General features: G+C 41.8%; 2 protein-coding genes across 2 annotated transcripts in view; both read left to right on the top strand.

Moving 5' to 3' along the window:
• Positions 1-20,041, top strand: part of LOC135465814 (hemicentin-1-like) — a 138,157-nt gene extending 118,116 nt beyond the window's left edge. The window contains exons 96-100 of the mRNA XM_064743170.1: positions 16,483-16,658; positions 17,682-17,842; positions 18,643-18,693; positions 19,198-19,376; positions 19,888-20,041. Coding sequence (XP_064599240.1) covers positions 16,483-16,658; positions 17,682-17,768 — 263 coding nt within the window. The 3' untranslated portion in view covers positions 17,769-17,842; positions 18,643-18,693; positions 19,198-19,376; positions 19,888-20,041. The remainder of the gene's footprint in view (positions 1-16,482; positions 16,659-17,681; positions 17,843-18,642; positions 18,694-19,197; positions 19,377-19,887) is intronic.
• LOC135465823 (hemicentin-2-like) overlaps positions 19,176-21,295 on the top strand; it is a 12,548-nt gene continuing 10,428 nt past the window's right edge. The window contains exons 1-2 of the mRNA XM_064743181.1: positions 19,176-19,376; positions 19,888-20,047. Of these exons, the coding sequence (XP_064599251.1) occupies positions 19,176-19,376; positions 19,888-20,047 (361 nt within the window). The remainder of the gene's footprint in view (positions 19,377-19,887; positions 20,048-21,295) is intronic.

The raw sequence follows: 21,295 nt of genomic DNA on the forward strand, positions 1-21,295 counted from the left end.
TGGTGAATAATGGTTGGTCCTCTACACTATAATCTGCTCCTGTGATACCCCTGGTGGTTAATGTTTAGTCCTCTACACTATAATCTGCTCTTGTAATACCCCTGGTGGTTAATGGTTAGACCCCTACCCTATAATCTGCTCCTGTATTACCCGTGGTGGTTAATGGTTAGTCCTCTACACTATAATCTGCTCCTGTAATACCCCTTGTGGTTAATGGTTAGTCCTCTACACTATAATCTGCTCTTGTAATACCCCTGGTGATTAATGGTTAGTCCTCTACACTATAATCTGCTCCTGTAAAACCCCTGGTGGTTAATGTTTACTCTTCTACACTATAATCTGCTCCGGCAATACCCCTGGTGGTTAATGTTTAGTCCTCTACACTACAATCTGCTCTTGTAATACCCCTGGTGGTTAATGGTTAGTCCTCTACACTATAATCTGCTCCTGTAATACCCCTGGTGGTTAATGGTTAGTCCTCTACACTATAATCTGCACTTGTAATACCCCTGGTGGTTAATGGTTAATTCTCTACACTATAATCTGCTCCTGTAATACCCCTGGTGGTTAATGTTTAGTCTTCTACACTATTTTCTGCCTCTGTAATACCCCTGGTGGTTAATGGTTAATCCTCAAAGCTATAATCTGCTCTTGTAATACCCCTAGTGTTTAATGGTTAGTCCTCTACACTATAATCTGCCCCTATAATAACCTTGGTGGTAATTAGTTAGTCCTCTACACTATAATCTGCTCCTGTAATACCCCTGGTGGTTAATGGTTAGTCCTCTACACTATAATCTGCTCCTGTAATAACGCTGGTGGTTTAATATTTTGTCCTCTACACTATAATCTGCTCTTGTAATACCCCTGGTGGTTAATGGTTAGTCCTCTACACTATAATCTGCTCCTGTAATACCCCTGGTGGTTAATGGTTAGTCCTCTACACTATAATCTGCTCCTGTACTACCCCTGGTGGTTAATGTTTCGTCCTCTACACAATAATTTCCTCTTGTAATAACTCTGGTGGTTAATGGTTAGTCCTCTACACTATAATCTGCTCCTGTAATACCCCTGGTGGTTAATGTTTAGTCCTCTACACTATAATCTCCTCTTGTAATACCCCTGGTGGTTAATGGTTAGTCCTCTACACTATACTCTGCTTTTGTAGTACCGCTTGTGGTTAATGGTTAGTCCTCTACACTATAATCTGCTCCTGCAATACCCCTGGTGATCAATTGTTAGTCCTCTACACTATAATCTGCTCCTGTAATACCCCTGGTGGTTAATGTTTTGTCCTTTACACTATAATCTGCTCTTGTTATACCCCTGGTGGTTAATGTTTTGTCCTCTACACTATAATCTGCTCTTGTTATACCCCTGGTGGTTAATATTTAGTCCTCTACACTATAATCTCCTCTTCTAATACCCCTGGTGAATAATGGTTGGTCCTCTACACTATAATCTGCTCCTGTAATACCCCTGGTGGTTAATGTTTAGCCCTCTACACTATAATCTGCTCTTGTAATACCCCTGGTGGTTAATGGTTAGTCCCCTACCCTATAATCTGCTCCTGTATTACCCGTGGTGGTTAATGGATAGTCTTCTACACTATAATCTGCTCCTGTAATACCCCTGGTGGTTAATGGTTAGTCCTCTACACTATAATCTGCTCCTGTAATACCCCTGGTGATTAATGGTTAGTCCTCTACACTATAATCTGCTCCTGTAAAACCCCTGGTGGTTAATGTTTAGTCTTCTACACTATAATCTGCTCCGACAATACCCCTGGTGGTCAATGTTTAGTCCTCTACACTATAATCTGCTCTTGTAATACCCCTGGTGGTTAATGGTTAGTCCTCTACACTATAATCTGCTCCTGTAATACCCCTGGTGGTTAATGGTTAGTCCTCTACACTGTAATCTGCACTTGTAATACCCCTGGTGGTTAATGGTTAATTCTCTACACTATAATCTGCTCCTGTAATACCCCTGGTGGTTAATGGTTAGTCCTCTACACTATTATCTGCCTCTGTAATACCCCTGGTAGTTAATGGTTAATCCTCTACACTATAATCTGCTCTTGTAATACCCCTGGTGGTTAATGGTTGATCCTCTACACTATAATCTGCCCCTGTAATACCCTTGGTGGTAAATAGTTAGTCCGTCTACACTATAATCTGCTCCTGTAATACCCCTGGTTGTTAATGGTTAGTCCTCTACACTATAATCTGCTCCTGTAGTAACCCTGGTGGTTTAATATTTTGTCCTCTACACTATAATCTGCTCCTGTAATACCCCTGGTGGTTAATGTTTCGTCCTCTACACAATAATTTCCTCTTGTAATACCCTGGTGGTTAATGGTTAGTCCTCTACACTATAATCTGCTCCTGTAATACACCTGGTGGTTAATGGTTAGTCCTCTACACTATAATCTGCTCATGTAGTAACGCTGGTTGTTTAATATTTTGTCCTCTACACTATAATCTGCTCCTGTAATACACCTGGTGGTTAATGTTTAGTCCTCTACACTATAATCTCCTCTTGTAATACCCCTGGTGGTTAATGGTTAGTCCTCTACACTATAATCTGCTCCTGTAATACCCCTGGTGGTTAATGGTTAGTCCTCTACACTATAATCTGCTCTTGTAATACCCCCTAGTGATTAATGGTTTGTCCTCTACACTATAATCTGCTCTTGTAATACCCCTGGTGGTTAATGTTTAGTCATCTACACTATAATCTGCTCCTGTAATACCCCTGGTGGTTAATGTTTAGTCCTCTACACTATAATCTGCTCTTGTAATACCCCTGGTGGTTAATGGTTAGTCCTCTACACTATAATCTGCTCTTGTAATACCCCTGGTGGTTAATGGTTAGTCCTCTACACTATAATCTGCTCCTGTAATACCCCTGGTGGTTAATGGTTAGTCCTCTACACTATAATCTGCTCCTGTACTACCCTTGGTGGTTAATGTTTCGTCCTCTACACAATAATTTCCTCTTGTAATACCCCTGGTGGTTAATGTTTAGTCCTCTACACTATAATCTCCTCTTGTAATACCCCTGGTGGTTAATGGTTAGTCCTCTACACTATACTCTGCTTTTGTAGTACCGCTTGTGGTTAATGGTTAGTCCTCTACACTATAATCTGCTCCTGCAACACCCCTGGTGATCAATTGTTAGTCCTCTACACTATAATCTGCTCCTGTAATACCCCTGGTGGTTAATGTTTTGTCCTTTACACTATAATCTGCTCTTGTTATACCCCTGGTGGTTAATGTTTTGCCCTCTACACTATAATCTGCTCTTGTTATACCCCTGGTGGTTAATATTTAGTCCTCTACACTATAATCTTCTCTTCTAATACCCCTGGTGAATAATGGTTGGTCCTCTACACTATAATCTGCTCCTGTAATACCCCTGGTGGTTAATGTTTAGTCCTCTACACTATAATCTGCTTTTGTAATACCCCTGGTGGTTAATGGTTAGTCCCCTACCCTATAATCTGCTCCTGTATTACCCGTGGTGGTTAATGGTTAGTCTTCTACACTATAATCTGCTCCTGTAATACCCCTTGTGGTTAATGGTTAGTCCTCTACACTATAATCTGCTTTTGCAATACCCCTGGTGATTAATGGTTAGTCCTCTACACTATAATCTGCTCCTGTAAAACCCCTGGTGGTTAATGTTTAGTCCTTCTACACTATAATCTGCTCCGACAATACCCTGGTGGTTAATGGTTAGTCCTCTACACTATAATCTGCTCTTGTAATACCCCTGGTGGTTAATGGTTAGTCCTCTACACTATAATCTGCTCCTGTAATACCCCTGGTGGTTAATGGTTGGTCCTCTACACTGTAATCTGCACTTGTAATACCCCTGGTGGTTAATGGTTTAATTCTCTACACTATAATCTGCTCCTGCAATACCCCTGGTGGTTAATGGTTAGTCCTCTACACTATTATCTGCCTCTGTAATACCCCTGGTGGTTAATGGTTAATCCTCTACACTATAATCTGCTCTTGTAATACCCCTGGTGGTTAATGGTTGGTCCTCTACACTATAATCTGCCCCTGTAATACCCTTGGTGGTAAATAGTTAGTCGTCTACACTATAATCTGCTCCTGTAATACCCTGGTGGTTAATGGTTAGTCCTCTACACTATAATCTGCTCCTGTAGTAACGCTGGTGGTTTAATATTTTGTCCTTTACACTATAATCTGCTCCTGTAATACCACTGGTGGTTAATGTTTCGTCCTCTACACAATAATTTCCTCTTGTAATACCTCTGGTGGTTAATGGTTAGTCCTCTACACTATAATCTGCTCCTGTAATACACCTGGTGGTTAATGTTTAGTCCTCTACACTATAATCTCCACTTGTAATACCCCTGGTGGTTAATGGTTAGTCCTCTACACTATAATCTGCTCCTGTATTACCCCTGGTGGTTAATGGTTAGTCCTCTACACTATAATCTGCTCTTGTAATACCCCTGGTGATTAATGGTTTGTCCTCTACACTATAATCTGCTCTTATAATACCCCTGGTGGTTAATGTTTAGTCATTTACACTATAATCTGCTCCTGTAATACCCCTGGTGGTTAATGTTTAGTCCTCTACACTTTAATCTCCTCTTGTAATACCCCTCGTGGTTAATGGTTAGTCCTCTACACTATACTCTGCTTTTGTAGTACTGCTTGTGGTTTATGGTTAGTCCTCTACACTATAATATGCTCCTGCCATACCCCTGGTGATCAATTGTTAGTCCTCTACACTATAATCTGCTCCTGCAATACCACTGGTGATTAATTGTTAGTCTTCTACACTGTAATTTGCTCCTGTAATACCTCTGGTTGGTTATATTTTGTCCTCTACACTATAATCTGCTCCTGTAATACCCCTATTGGTTAATGTTTAGTTCTTTCCACTATAATTTCCTCTTGTAATACCCCTGGTGGTTAATGTTTAGTCCTCTACACTATAATCTGCTCCTGTAATACCCCTGGTGGTTAATGTTTAGTCCTCTACACTATAATCTGCTCCTGTAATACCCCTGGTGGTTAATGGTTAGTCCTCTACACTATAATCTGCTCCTGTAATACCCCTGGTGGTTAACGGTTAGTCCTCTACACTATACTCTGCTTCTGTAACACCGCTTGTGTTTAATGGTTAGCCCTCTACACTATAATCTGCTCCTGTAATACCCCTGGTGGTTAATGGTTGGTCCTCTACAATATAATCTGCTCCTGCAATACACCTGGTGATCAATTTTTAGTCCTCTACACTATAATCTGCTCTTGTAATACCCCTGGTGATTAATGTTTTGTCCTCTACACTATAATCTGCTCCTGCAATACACCTGGTGATCAATTTTTATTCCTCTACACTATATTCTGACCTTGTAATACCCCTGGTGGTTAATTGTTAGTCAGCTACACTATAATCTGCTCCTGTAATATCCCTGGTGGATAATGGTTTTTCCTCTACACTATAATCTGCTCTTGTAATACCCCTTTTGGTAACGGTTAGTCCTCTACACTATCATCTGCTCCTGTAATAACGCTGGTGGTTAATAGCTAGTTCTCTACACTATAATCTGCTCCTGTAATAGCCCTGGTGGTTAATGGTTAGTCCTCTACACTATAATCTCCTCTCGTAATACCCGTGGTGGTTAATGGTTAGTCCTCTACAGTATAATCTGCTCCTGTAGGCCTAATACTTCTGGTGGGTAATGGTTGGTCCTCTACATTATAATCTGCTCTTGTAATACACCTGGTGGTTAATGGTTAGTCCTCTACACAATAATCTGCTCCTGTAATAGCCCTGCTGGTTAATGGTTAATCCTCTACACAATAATCTGCTCCTGTAATACCCCTGGTAGTTAATGGTTGGTCCTCTACACTATAATCTGCCCTTGTATTACCATTGGTGGTTAATGGTTAATCCTCTAGAATATAATCTGCTCCTGTAATACCCCTGGTGGTTAATAGCTAGTTCTCTACACTATAATCTGCTCCTGTAATACCCCTGGTGGTTAATGGTTAGTTCTCTACACTATAATCTGCTCCTGTAATACCCCTGGTGGTTAATGGTTAGTCCTCTACACTATAATCTCCTCTCGTAATACCCGTGGTGGTTAATGGTTAGTCCTCTACACTGTAATCTGCACTTGTAATACCCCTGGTGGTTAATGGTTAATTCTCTACACTATAATCTGCTCCTGTAATACCCCTGGTGGTTAATGGTTAGTCCTCTACACTATTATCTGCCTCTGTAATACCCCTGGTAGTTAATGGTTAATCCTCTACACTATAATCTGCTCTTGTAATACCTCTGGTGGTTAATGGTTGATCCTCTACACTATAATCTGCCCCTGTAATACCCTTGGTGGTAAATAGTTAGTCGTCTACACTATAATCTGCTCCTGTAATACCCCTGGTTGTTAATGGTTAGTCCTCTACACTATAATCTGCTCCTGTAGTAACCCTGGTGGTTTAATATTTTGTCCTCTACACTATAATCTGCTCCTGTAATACCCCTGGTGGTTAATGTTTCGTCCTCTACACAATAATTTCCTCTTGTAATACCCCTGGTGGTTAATGGTTAGTCCTCTACACTATAATCTGCTCCTGTAATACACCTGGTGGTTAATGGTTAGTCCTCTACACTATAATCTGCTCATGTAGTAACGCTGGTTGTTTAATATTTTGTCCTCTACACTATAATCTGCTCCTGTAATACACCTGGTGGTTAATGTTTAGTCCTCTACACTATAATCTCCTCTTGTAATACCCCTGGTGGTTAATGGTTAGTCCTCTACACTATAATCTGCTCCTGTAATACCCCTGGTGGTTAATGGTTAGTCCTCTACACTATAATCTGCTCTTGTAATACCCCTAGTGATTAATGGTTTGTCCTCTACACTATAATCTGCTCTTGTAATACCCCTGGTGGTTAATGTTTAGTCATCTACACTATAATCTGCTCCTGTAATACCCCTGGTGGTTAATGTTTAGTCCTCTACACTATAATCTGCTCTTGTAATACCCCTGGTGGTTAATGGTTAGTCCTCTACACTATAATCTGCTCTTGTAATACCCCTGGTGGTTAATGGTTAGTCCTCTACACTATAATCTGCTCCTGTAATACCCCTGGTGGTTAATGGTTAGTCCTCTACACTATAATCTGCTCCTGTACTACCCTTGGTGGTTAATGTTTCGTCCTCTACACAATAATTTCCTCTTGTAATACCCCTGGTGGTTAATGTTTAGTCCTCTACACTATAATCTCCTCTTGTAATACCCCTGGTGGTTAATGGTTAGTCCTCTACACTATACTCTGCTTTTGTAGTACCGCTTGTGGTTAATGGTTAGTCCTCTACACTATAATCTGCTCCTGCAACACCCCTGGTGATCAATTGTTAGTCCTCTACACTATAATCTGCTCCTGTAATACCCCTGGTGGTTAATGTTTTGTCCTTTACACTATAATCTGCTCTTTTTATACCCCTGGTGGTTAATGTTTTGCCCTCTACACTATAATCTGCTCTTGTTATACCCCTGGTGGTTAATATTTAGTCCTCTACACTATAATCTTCTCTTCTAATACCCCTGGTGAATAATGGTTGGTCCTCTACACTATAATCTGCTCCTGTAATACCCCTGGTGGTTAATGTTTAGTCCTCTACACTATAATCTGCTTTTGTAATACCCCTGGTGGTTAATGGTTAGTCCCCTACCCTATAATCTGCTCCTGTATTACCCGTGGTGGTTAATGGTTAGTCTTCTACACTATAATCTGCTCCTGTAATACCCCTTGTGGTTAATGGTTAGTCCTCTACACTATAATCTGCTTTTGTAATACCCCTGGTGATTAATGGTTAGTCCTCTACACTATAATCTGCTCCTGTAAAACCCCTGGTGGTTAATGTTTAGTCTTCTACACTATAATCTGCTCCGACAATACCCCTGGTGGTTAATGGTTAGTCCTCTACACTATAATCTGCTCTTGTAATACCCCTGGTGGTTAATGGTTAGTCCTCTACACTATAATCTGCTCCTGTAATACCCCTGGTGGTTAATGGTTGGTCCTCTACACTGTAATCTGCACTTGTAATACCCCTGGTGGTTAATGGTTAATTCTCTACACTATAATCTGCTCCTGCAATACCCCTGGTGGTTAATGGTTAGTCCTCTACACTATTATCTGCCTCTGTAATACCCCTGGTGGTTAATGGTTAATCCTCTACACTATAATCTGCTCTTGTAATACCCCTGGTGGTTAATGGTTGGTCCTCTACACTATAATCTGCCCCTGTAATACCCTTGGTGGTAAATAGTTAGTCGTCTACACTATAATCTGCTCCTGTAATACCCCTGGTGGTTAATGGTTAGTCCTCTACACTATAATCTGCTCCTGTAGTAACGCTGGTGGTTTAATATTTTGTCCTTTACACTATAATCTGCTCCTGTAATACCACTGGTGGTTAATGTTTCGTCCTCTACACAATAATTTCCTCTTGTAATACCTCTGGTGGTTAATGGTTAGTCCTCTACACTATAATCTGCTCCTGTAATACACCTGGTGGTTAATGTTTAGTCCTCTACACTATAATCTCCACTTGTAATACCCCTGGTGGTTAATGGTTAGTCCTCTACACTATAATCTGCTCCTGTATTACCCCTGGTGGTTAATGGTTAGTCCTCTACACTATAATCTGCTCTTGTAATACCCCTGGTGATTAATGGTTTGTCCTCTACACTATAATCTGCTCTTATAATACCCCTGGTGGTTAATGTTTAGTCATTTACACTATAATCTGCTCCTGTAATACCCCTGGTGGTTAATGTTTAGTCCTCTACACTTTAATCTCCTCTTGTAATACCCCTCGTGGTTAATGGTTAGTCCTCTACACTATACTCTGCTTTTGTAGTACTGCTTGTGGTTTATGGTTAGTCCTCTACACTATAATATGCTCCTGCCATACCCCTGGTGATCAATTGTTAGTCCTCTACACTATAATCTGCTCCTGCAATACCACTGGTGATTAATTGTTAGTCTTCTACACTGTAATTTGCTCCTGTAATACCTCTGGTTGGTTATATTTTGTCCTCTACACTATAATCTGCTCCTGTAATACCCCTATTGGTTAATGTTTAGTTCTTTCCACTATAATTTCCTCTTGTAATACCCCTGGTGGTTAATGTTTAGTCCTCTACACTATAATCTGCTCCTGTAATACCCCTGGTGGTTAATGTTTAGTCCTCTACACTATAATCTGCTCCTGTAATACCCCTGGTGGTTAATGGTTAGTCCTCTACACTATAATCTGCTCCTGTAATACCCCTGGTGGTTAACGGTTAGTCCTCTACACTATACTCTGCTTCTGTAACACCGCTTGTGTTTAATGGTTAGCCCTCTACACTATAATCTGCTCCTGTAATACCCCTGGTGGTTAATGGTTGGTCCTCTACAATATAATCTGCTCCTGCAATACACCTGGTGATCAATTTTTAGTCCTCTACACTATAATCTGCTCTTGTAATACCCCTGGTGATTAATGTTTTGTCCTCTACACTATAATCTGCTCCTGCAATACACCTGGTGATCAATTTTTATTCCTCTACACTATATTCTGACCTTGTAATACCCCTGGTGGTTAATTGTTAGTCAGCTACACTATAATCTGCTCCTGTAATATCCCTGGTGGATAATGGTTTTTCCTCTACACTATAATCTGCTCTTGTAATACCCCTTTTGGTAACGGTTAGTCCTCTACACTATCATCTGCTCCTGTAATAACGCTGGTGGTTAATAGCTAGTTCTCTACACTATAATCTGCTCCTGTAATAGCCCTGGTGGTTAATGGTTAGTCCTCTACACTATAATCTCCTCTCGTAATACCCGTGGTGGTTAATGGTTAGTCCTCTACAGTATAATCTGCTCCTGTAGGCCTAATACTTCTGGTGGGTAATGGTTGGTCCTCTACATTATAATCTGCTCTTGTAATACACCTGGTGGTTAATGGTTAGTCCTCTACACAATAATCTGCTCCTGTAATAGCCCTGCTGGTTAATGGTTAATCCTCTACACAATAATCTGCTCCTGTAATACCCCTGGTAGTTAATGGTTGGTCCTCTACACTATAATCTGCCCTTGTATTACCATTGGTGGTTAATGGTTAATCCTCTAGAATATAATCTGCTCCTGTAATACCCCTGGTGGTTAATAGCTAGTTCTCTACACTATAATCTGCTCCTGTAATACCCCTGGTGGTTAATGGTTAGTTCTCTACACTATAATCTGCTCCTGTAATACCCCTGGTGGTTAATGGTTAGTCCTCTACACTATAATCTCCTCTCGTAATACCCGTGGTGGTTAATGGTTAGACCTCTGCAGTAAAATCTGCTCCTGTAATACTTCTGGTGGGTAATGGTTGGTCCTCTACATTATAATCTGCCCTTGTAATACCCCTGGTGGTTAATGGTTAGTCCTCTACACAATAATCTGCTCCTGTAATAGCCCTGCTGGTTAATGGTTAATCCTCTACACTATAATCTGCTCTTGTATTACCATTGGTGGTTAATGGTTAATCCTCTAGAATATAATCTTCTCCTGTAATACCCCTGGTGGTTAATAGTTAGTCCTCTAGACTGTAATCTGCACTTGTAATACTCCTGGAGGTCAATGGTTAATTCTCTACACTATAATCTGCTCCTGTAATACCACTTGTGGTTAATGGTTATTCCTCTACACTATAATCTGCCCCTGTAATAGCCTTGGTGGTAAATTGTTAGTCCTCTACACTATAATCTGCTCTTGTAATACCCCTGGTGGTTAATGGTTAGTCCTCTACACTATAATCTCCTCTTGTAATACCCGTGGTGGTTAATGGTTAGCCCTCTACAGTATAATCTGCTCCTGTAATACTTCTGGTGGGTAAATTGTTAGTCCTGTACATCATAATCTGCTCCTGTAATAACGCTGGTGGTTGATGGTTAGTCCTCTACAATATAATCTGCTTCTGTAATACCCCCTGGTGGTTAATGGTTAGTCCTCTACACTATAATCTTCTCCTGTAATACCCCTGGTGGGTAATGGTTAGTCCTCTACAATATAACCTGGTCCTGGAACACCTCTGGTGGTTAATGGTTAGTTCTATACACTATGATCTGCTCCTGTAATATCCCTGATGGTTAATGGTTACTGCTCTACAATATAATCTGCTCCTGTAATACCCCTGGTGGGTAATGATTAGTTCTCTACAATATATTCTGCTCCTGTAATACCCCTGGTGGTTAATGGTGGCTATTATCTGCCCTTGTAATACCCCTGGTGATTATAGGTTGGTCCCTTACACTATAATCAGCTCCTGTAATACCCCTGGTGGTTAATGGTTAGTCCTCTACACCATAATCTGCTCCTGTAATACCCCTGGTGGTTAATGGTTAGTCCTCTACACTATAATCTGCTCCTGTAATACCCCTGGTGGTTAATGGTTAGTCCTCTACACTATACTCTGCTTCTGTAATACCGCTTGTGGTTATTGGTTAGCCCTCTACACTTTGATCTGCTCCTGTAATACCCCTGGTGGTTAATGGTTGGTCCTCTACACTATAATCTGCTCCTCCAATACACCTGCTGATCAATTTTTAGTCCTCTACACTACAATCTGCTCTTGTAATACCCCTGGTGATTAATGTTTTGTCCTATACACTAAAATCTGCTCCTGCAATACACCTGGTGATCAATTTTTATTCCTCTACACTATATTCTGATCTTGTAATACCACTGGTGGTTAATGGTTAGTCAGCTACACTATAATCTGCTCCTGTAATATCCCTGGTGGATAATGGTTTGTCCTCTACACTATAATCTGCTCTTGTAATACCCCTGGTGGTTAACGGTTAGTCCTCTACACTATTATCTGCTCCTGTAATAACGCTGGTGGTTAATAGCTAGTTCTCTACACTATAATCTGCTCCTGTAATCACCCTGGTGGTTATTGGTTAGTCCTCTACACTATAATCTCCTCTCGTAATACCCGTGGTGGTTAATGGTTAGTCCTCTACAGTATAATCTGCTCCTGTAATACTTCTGGTGGGTAAAGGTTTGTCCTCTACATTTTAATCTGCTTTTGTAATACCCCTGGTGGTTAATGGTTAGTCCTCTACACAATAATCTGCTCCTGTAGTAGCCCTGCTGGTTAATGGTTAATCCTCTACACAATAATCTGCTCCTGTAATACCCCTGGTGGTTAATGGTTGGTCCTCTACACTATAATCTGCTCTTGTATTACCATTGGTGGTTAATGGTTAATCCTCTAGAATATAATCTGATACTGCAATACCCCTGGTGGTTAATGGTTAGTCCTCTACACTATAATCTGCCCCTGTAATACACTTGGTGGTAAATGGTTAGTCCTCTACACTATAATCTGCTCTTGTAATACCCCTGGTGGTTAATGGTTAGTCCTGTACACCATAATCTGCTCCTGTAATATCGCTGGTGGTTAATGGTTAGTCCTCTACAATATAATCTGCTTCTGTAATACCCGTGGTGGTTAATGGTTAGTCCTCTACACTATAACCTGCTCCTGTAATACACTTGGTGGTAAATGGTTAGTCCTCTACACTATAATCTGCTCTTGTAATACCCCTGGTGGTTAATGGTTAGTTCTCTACACTATGATCTGCTCCTGTAATATCCCTGATGGTTAATGGTTACTGCTGTACAATATAATTTGCTCCTGTAATACCCCTGGTGGGTAATGATTAGTCCTCTACACTATATTCTGCTCCTGTAATACCCCTGGTGGTTAATGGTGGCTATTATCTGCCCCTGTAATACCCCTGGTGGGTATAGGTTGGTCCTTTACACTATAATCTGCTTCTGTAATACCCCTGGTGGTTAATGGTTAGTCCTCTACACCATAATCTGCTCCTGTAATACCCCTGGTGGTTAATGGTTAGTCCTCTACACTATAATCTGCTTCTGTAATACCCCTGGTGGTTAATAGTTAGTCACCTATACTATAATCTGCTCCTGTAATACCCCTGGTGGTTAATGGTTAGTCACCTACACAATAATCTGCTCCTGTAATACCTCTGGTTGTTAATATTTTGTCCTCTATACTATAATCTGCTCCTGTAATACCCCTGGTGGTTCTTGTTTAGTCCTCTACACTATAATCTGCTCTTGTAATACCCTTGGTGGTTAATGTTTAGTCCTCTACACTATAAACCGCTCTTGTAATATCCCTGGTGGTTAATGGTTTGTCCTCTACACTATAATCTGCTCCTTTAATATCCCTGGTGGTTAATGTTTAGTCCTCTACATTATAATCTGCTCTTGTAATACCCCTGGTGGTTAATGTTTAGTCCTCTACACTATAATCTCCTCTTGTAATAGCCCTGGTGGTTAATGGTTAGTCCTCTACACTATAATCTGCTCCTGTAATACCCCTGGTGGTTATTGGTTAGTCCTCTACACTATAATCTGCTCTTGTAATACCCCTGGTGGTTAATGGTTAGGCCTCTACACTATAATCTGCTCCTGTAATACCCCTGGTGGTTAATGGTTGGTCCTCTACACTATAATCTGCTCTTGTAACACCCCTGGTGATTAATGGTTAGGCCTTTACACTATAATCTGATACTGCAATACCCCTGGTGGTTAATGGTTAGTCCTGTACACTATAATCTGCTCCTGTAATACCCCTGGTGGTTAATGGTTAGACCTCTACACTATAATCTGCTTCTGTAATACCCCTGGTGGTTAATAGTTAGTCCCCTATACTATAATCTGCTCCTGTAATACCCGTGGTGGTTTATGGTTAGTCACCTACACAATAATCTGCTCCTGTAATACCTCTGGTTGTTAATATTTTGTCCTCTACACTATAATCTGCTCCTGTAATACCCCTGATGGTTAATGTTTAGTCCTCTACACTATAATTTCCTCTTGTAATACCCCTGGTGGTTAATGTTTATTACACTATAATCTGCTCCTGTAATACCCTTGGTGGTTAATGTTTAGTCCTCTACACTATAATCTGCTCTTGTAATATCCCTGGTGGTTAATGGTTAGTCCTCTACACTATAATCTGCTCCTTTATTATCCCTGGTGGTTAATGTTTCGTCCTCTACACAATAATTTCCTCTTGTAATACCTCTGGTGGTTAATGGTTAGTCCTCTACACTATAATCTGCTCTTGTAATACCCCTGTTGGTTAATGTTTAGTCCTCTACACTATAATCTCCTCTTGTAATACCCCTGGTGGTTAGTGTTTAGTCCTCTACACTATAATCTGCTCCTGTAATACCCCTGGTGGTTATTGGTTAGTCCTCTACACTATAATCTGGTCCTGTAATACCACTGGTGGTTAATGGTTAGTCCTCTACACTATAACCTTCTCCTGTAATACCCCTGGTGGTTAATGGTTAGTCGTCTACACTATAATCTGCTCTTGTAACACCCCTGGTGATTTATGGTTAGGCCTTTACACTATAATCTGATACTGCAATACCTCTGGTGGTTAATGGTTTGTCCTCTACACTATAATCTGCTCTTGTAATACCCCTGGTGGCTAATGTTTTGTCCTCTACACTATAATCTGCTCCTGTAATACCCCTGGGTGTTAATGTTTAGTCCTCTACACTATAATCTCCTCTTGTAATACCCCTGGTGGTTAATGGTTAGTCTTCTACACTATAATCTGCTCCTGTAATACCCCTGGTGGTTAATGGTTAGTCCTCTACACTATAATCTGCTCTTGTAGTACCCCTGGTGATCAATGGTTTGTCCTCTACATTATAATCTTTTCCTGTAATACCTCTGGTGGTTAATTGTTAGTCCTGTACACTATAATCTGCCCCTGTAATACCCCTGGTGGTTAATGGTTAATCCTCTACACTATAATCTGCTCCTGTATTAGCTCTGTTGGTAATGGTTGGTCCTTTACACTATAATCTGCTCCTGTAATACCCCTGGTGGTTAATGATTAATCTTCTACACTATAATCTGCTCCGGTAATACCCCTGTTTGTTAATGGTTAGTCCTCTACACTATAATCTGCTCCTGTAATAGCTCTGTTGGTAATGGTTGGTCCTCTACACTATAATCTGCTCCTGTAATAGCTCTGTTGGTAATGGTTAGTCCTCTACACTATAATCTGCTCCGGTAATACCCCTGTTGGTTAATGGTTAGTCCTCTACACTATAATCTGCTCCTGTAATAGCTCTGTTGGTAATGGTTGGTCCTTTACACTATAATCTGCTCCTGTAATACCCCTGGTGGTTAATGGTTAATCCTCTACACTATAATCTGCTCCTGTAATAGCTCTGTTGGTAATGGTTAGTCCTCTACACTATAATCTGCTCCTGTAATACCCCTGGTGATTAATGGTTAGTCCTCTACACTATAATCTGCTCCTGTAATACCCCTGGTGGTTAATGTTTAGTCCTCTACACTATAATCTGCTCCTGTGATACCCCTGGTGGTTGATGGTTAGTCCTCTATACTATAATCTGCTCCTGTAATACCCCTGATGGTTAATGTTTAGTCCTCTACACTACAATCTGCTCCTGTAATAATCCTGGTGGTTAATGTTTAGTCCTCTACACTATAATCTACTCTTGTAATACCCCTGGTGGTTAATGTTTAGTCCTCTACACTATAATCTGCTCCTGTGATACCCCTGGTGGTTGATGGTTAGTCCTCTATACTATAATCTGCTCCTGTAAAACCCCTGGTGGTTAATGTTTAGTCCTCTACACTATAATCTGCTCCTGTAATAATCCTGGTGGTTAATGTTTAGTCCTCTACACTATAATCTACTCTTTTGATACCCCTGGTGGTTGATGGTTAGTCCTCTACACTATAATCTGCTCCTGTAATACGCCTGGTGGTTAATGGTGGGTCCTCTACACCATAATCTGCTCTTGTAATACCCTTGGTGGTTAATGGTTAATCCTCTATACTATAATCTGCTCCTGTAATACCCCTGTTGGTTAATGTTTAGTCCTCTACACTATAATCTGCTCCTGTAATACCCCTGGTGGTTAATGTTTTGTCCTCTGCACTATAATCTGCTCTTGTGATACCCCTGTTGGTTGATGGTTATTCCTCTACACTATAATCTGCTCCTGTCATATCATTTTATCCGATATGATCTTATTCAAATAGACATGGGCATGTACTTTTTCTAACTGACCAGCTTACCCGCTGCCGGCTATTTTTGGTGTCGGCTGGGTTTGAAAGCTATATATCTCCCATATAGAATCTACTTCCGGTTATCTCATATGGAATAAGGTTGTGTTTTAACTTCAAATTCTGCCTTTGTCTCAGATTAATCCCAAGGGAGTATAGCATGGGCTTGAGTCCAGTACAAACTTGACGAACAACACATTACTTACAAACTCACGCTGGCGTCACTGCATTTGATATTAAGCCATATAAAGCTTGCCCTTGTTTCTGCTACAGATAAACCGTCCCACCCGGAGGGTTACCCCATCTTTGAGGATGTCCAGGTAGATCGGACAGGTAGGAACCGAGATGACGTGGTCGTCACGTGCAAAGTGAATGGATCCCCGGCTCCGACAGTAAACCTGTGGCGGGAAGTGACGGGCCCGGATGGCACCAAATACCAGAATGTCCGGGTGAGTACCAGAGAGTCTGGGTCTCTGAATATGTGGTAAAGCGTCCAGGTGAGTACACGAGTGTATATTTTGGTGCCAGAGCGTCCAGGTGAGTGCCTGATTTGGAGCGTTCGGGTGAGTACACGAGTGCCTGATTAGTTGCCAGAGTGTCCGGATGGATGCTAGTGCTTGGATGGGTACTAGGGTGACGAAAGACACATTGTAAGTGCTAATGTGTCTGATGGGTACTGCAGTATTTGGACCAGTACCTAAGCATCCGGGTCAGTACTAGAAGACCAGGATGGGTGCCGGAGCATCCGGGGGATTACTATAATATCTGGATGACTACCAGGTTGCGCGAGTGAGTAGCAGAATGCCTGGAAGCGTACCAAAGTACGCTGGTGAGTGCTAGAGTGTGTGGATGGGTACCGGAGTGTTTGGGTGAGCACCACAATGCCTGGAAGGGTACCAAAAGTACGCTGGTGAGTGCTAGAGTGTGTGAATTGGTACCGGAGTATCTAGGTGAGCACCACAATGCCTGGGTACCAAGGTATGTTGGTGAGTGCTAGTGTGTGGATGGGTACCGGAGTGTCTGGGTGAGCTCCACAATGTCCGGAGGGTACTAGGATGCCCGAATGAGTGCTGCAACATGTTTATTAGTGTCAGAACGTCCGGGTGAGAGCCAAAGTGCCCTGGTCTGTGCTAGGGTGACCAAGTAAGGACTAATGTGTCTGATGGATACCGGAGTGTTCGAATCATTGCATACCGTTGGTCGCACTTTGTTCTAGATAACGCGCATTTATGGCAAGGTAAGATCTAAACCACACTACAGAAGTGAACCATCATGTTGAAGACTAGAGATTCTGGATGACAGAGACTTCTGGGTTGAGTGTAGAATATATCATCATAAGATTTGGAAATCGTATTTGTGTGAATGTAAAGATTCGTTTATTCCTCATGTATGTTGTCTTAAACTCTCTGAAGTTTATGTTTTAATAGTTGGTTGAGTGTGTATGACGCTGACCTACATGTAAACGCTTTCAGACTGGAGGCCGATACACCGTAGAGCAGAACCAATACGCGGACTACTCGGTGGCGAGAGCAGTGATCCGGTCCCGCCTCATCAAGTGACGCCGGTACATACCTGTGCTCCGCCCAGAACTCCCACGGATCTATCCGCCAGGAGTTTTCTCTAACCATCGGGGGTACGTTAACCACTTCAAGGCATACAGAGAAGGGGGAACAGCTGGTGAACAGACATCCGTATACCAGTCATCAACAACTATAAAAGTGCATAAAGTAATGGACCTAAATTAAAAGTTAAGACGGATTCATGCAAGGAGAAACAGTCGACAGTTTTCCTGTGTCACGAAAAGTCACAAGGAATGCTATAGGCGAATGGATTAAATCAGTATCCAAATTATGTACCATGTAAGCTTCTAGGTAGTTGTTGATGAGCTGTATGTATGTATGACAGGGGTTTAACGTCGTACTTAACTTGATTAGTTGTCAAAATATGTATATGAGTTGTGATTTGAATGTAACGGTTCATATGTGCAAGGTGATGGTCTTGTTCAATACGATGCAGATATAGCCTCTCGTCCCAGGGTGGAAAATCATGGACAGACTAAGAGGAAATATGTACATTCCAAACGCAAGACTCGTCAGTACATTGTCTGCCAAAAATTTATTTATTTACTTAATTGGTCTTTTACGCCGTGTTCAAGAATATTTCGCTTATACGACAGCGGCCAGCATTATGGTGGGCAGAAACCAGACAGTTCCCCGGGGAAACCCACGACCATACGCAGGTTACTGACAGACCTTCCCACGTACGCCTGTCCTAATAAGAATAGATCACAGGTGTGTTCGGGGTATCATAGCACAGAGAGATATTTCCGCTGATGCGTTGCTTTTGGAATGGATAATGTATATGTCTAATGGTAAATTGTAAAATTATGATTAAACCAATATTGTTATTAATTTCGAACTTTGTCTTTTACAGGTGAATCCATCCAAGGGACAAGTCAAGATTCACAACAAAATCAAGTTGAAAGTATGTAATATCGAACAGAATCGCAGTCTGAAAACTTGAATGAAAAAATGTTCATTTGGTTCTAATAGCTATCTTTTTCATTTTATATGAAATTGTGTGATTTCCTTTTTAAGCGACACTATATCTACAAGCGCTGTCGATGTGATAGCCGATTAATTCATTCGGATATTCTTGAGTTCGGCGTATAACAACAATAAATTAAATAAATTTATTCATTCCCTGCCCTTTTAACCCCAATAGGTGTGTATGTAAATCAATTTATACAGTAACATGTAATCACGTCTTATTCGTATGGCTGTTGGCGTGTGGCGAATCAGGAATTCGAATGTTTATTTATCACTGGTGTCACACGCCGTACCCGTAATTAAGAATATTTCACGTATACGACGACGACTGATAACATTATGGTAGGAGGATATATACCCATTTTTCTGCATTTAACAGAATGGGTCAAGCCTATAGTTCATATAATCCAATGTGTAATGATCGGGTATCCTATTTTAGCTATTGCACCCAATCGCCCCGAGGGCTACCCTAAGTTTGAGGACGTCCAGGTGGACCGGACAGGTGTTAGCCGAGCTGACGTCGTGGTTACCTGTAGAGTGAGTGGCTTTCCCGCACCTAACGTCCACCTCTGGCGAGAAGTAAAGACGGACGGACAGACGGACTATCAGCGCATACGGGTAAACCAGCAGTCTCCTCGCTAACTTATATGTCCGACATATAACATCTGCCAATACGTTGTAAACCATTCTCGCACAGTCTCAATTGGGGGTTTAAGTCAGACGGGTTGCCGTTTTTACTATAAAATCCATCTGTTTTACTGCATTCCTCCTCCAGGGGACAGTGATCTGTGGCACCATCCAATTTTCCTTTCCCAGCTGCATGGGATGCTCTTCTGTATAACAATGTACTGAAAACTATCCCATGGGAATGAACCAGAAATCCCTCGTTCACCTAGCATGAGATGGTTTTCTGTGCTTCCATCCATCTATCTTTATTCAGCTACAATACACGTTTCCTTTCTCTTTTTTGATGAGATCGTTATCTGACTTACGACCGCCGTCGGCTTTTTTCTCGTCCAAAGCGTCCTTGTCTGTGTTACCATCTTCTGTTAACTATAGACAGGATAGCCCTATCCGTGAAGTAACTGTTGCCATGTTGTCCCTGCGGCATGTTTTTGTTGATTGGCAGACTGATGGGCGCATATTTGTTGATCAACGGAAGTACGACCGCTACACGCTTCTGCGCGGTATTATTCGGGGAGCCACATCGGCAGACGCCGGCATCTACCTCTGCTCGGCAGACAATAGCCTGGGCTCACTACGGCAGCAGTTTAGACTAACTCTTGGAGGTACGTAACGCAACTGGCCAACTGATAAAGAGTGCATATAACATAGTGTTTTCTGATATCACCAGGCAGGATAACAAGACAACAGCTGTCATGATAACAGGACACCACCACTGCGACGCATTTACTTCAAAAGTTAGTCAGTTCTACCAGTTAAGTGCCTTCATCCTGCCTGGTGGTGTCTTGTTATCCTGACACGTGTTGCCGTGTTATACTGCATGATGGTGTCCTGTTATCCTGTCTGGTGGTGTCCTGTTATCCTACCTGGTGGTGTCCTGTTATCCTGACAGCTGTTGTCTTGTTATCCTGCCTGGTGATGTCCTGTTATCTTGCCTGGTGTTTCCCTTTTATCCTGCCCGGTTATGTCTTGTTATCCTGGTTGGTGTTGTCCTGTTATACAACTCGGTGGTGTCTTGTTACCCTGAATGCTGTTGTCTTATCCTGCCTCTTGTAGTCCTGTTATCTTGTTATCCTGCCTGGTGGTGTCTTGTTATTCTGCCTGGTTATATCCTGTTATCCGGCCTGGTGGTATCCTGTTATCCCGCCCCTTGTTGTCCTCCCATTGGTAACCTGTTATTCTGCCAGATGGTGTCCTCTTATCCTGCCTAGTGGTGTCTTGCTATCCTGCTTGGTGGTGTTCTGTTATCCTGCTTAGTGGTCCTATTATCCTGCCTGGTGGTGTCCTGTTACCCTGAATAGTGTTGTCTTGTCCTGCCTCTTGTTGTCCTGTTATCCTGTTTGGTGGTGTCCTGTTATCCTGTCTGGTGGTGTCTTGCCATCCTACCTGGTGGTGTCCTGTTATGCTTCCCAGTAGTGTCTTGTTATCCTGCCTGGTGGTGTTATGTCATCCTGTCTGGTCGTGTCCTGTTATCCTGCGTAGGGGTGTCCTCTTATCCTGCCCGGTTGTGTCTGTTGTCCTACCTGGTGGTGTAAGATTTACCTGTAATATTGACCTATATTGAGCTGTAATGTTGACCTGTATTCATACTGACCTCTATTGTCCTGTAATACTGACCAGTTTTAACCCCTGATACTGACCTGTATTTTCCTGTAATATTGGCCTGTGTTGTCCTGTAATACTTGCCTGTGGTGTCTTGTAATACTGTCCTGTGTTGTCCTGTAATATTGTCCTTTGTTGTCCTGTAATACTGACCTGTGTTGTCCTGTAATACTGACCTGTGTTGTCCTGTAAAACTGACCTGTGTTGCCTTGTAATACTGACCTGTGTTGTGAAATACTGGCTTGCATTGC

This window comes from Liolophura sinensis, chromosome 1 (genome assembly GCF_032854445.1).
Source record: "Liolophura sinensis isolate JHLJ2023 chromosome 1, CUHK_Ljap_v2, whole genome shotgun sequence".
Taxonomy (NCBI): domain Eukaryota; kingdom Metazoa; phylum Mollusca; class Polyplacophora; order Chitonida; family Chitonidae; genus Liolophura; species Liolophura sinensis.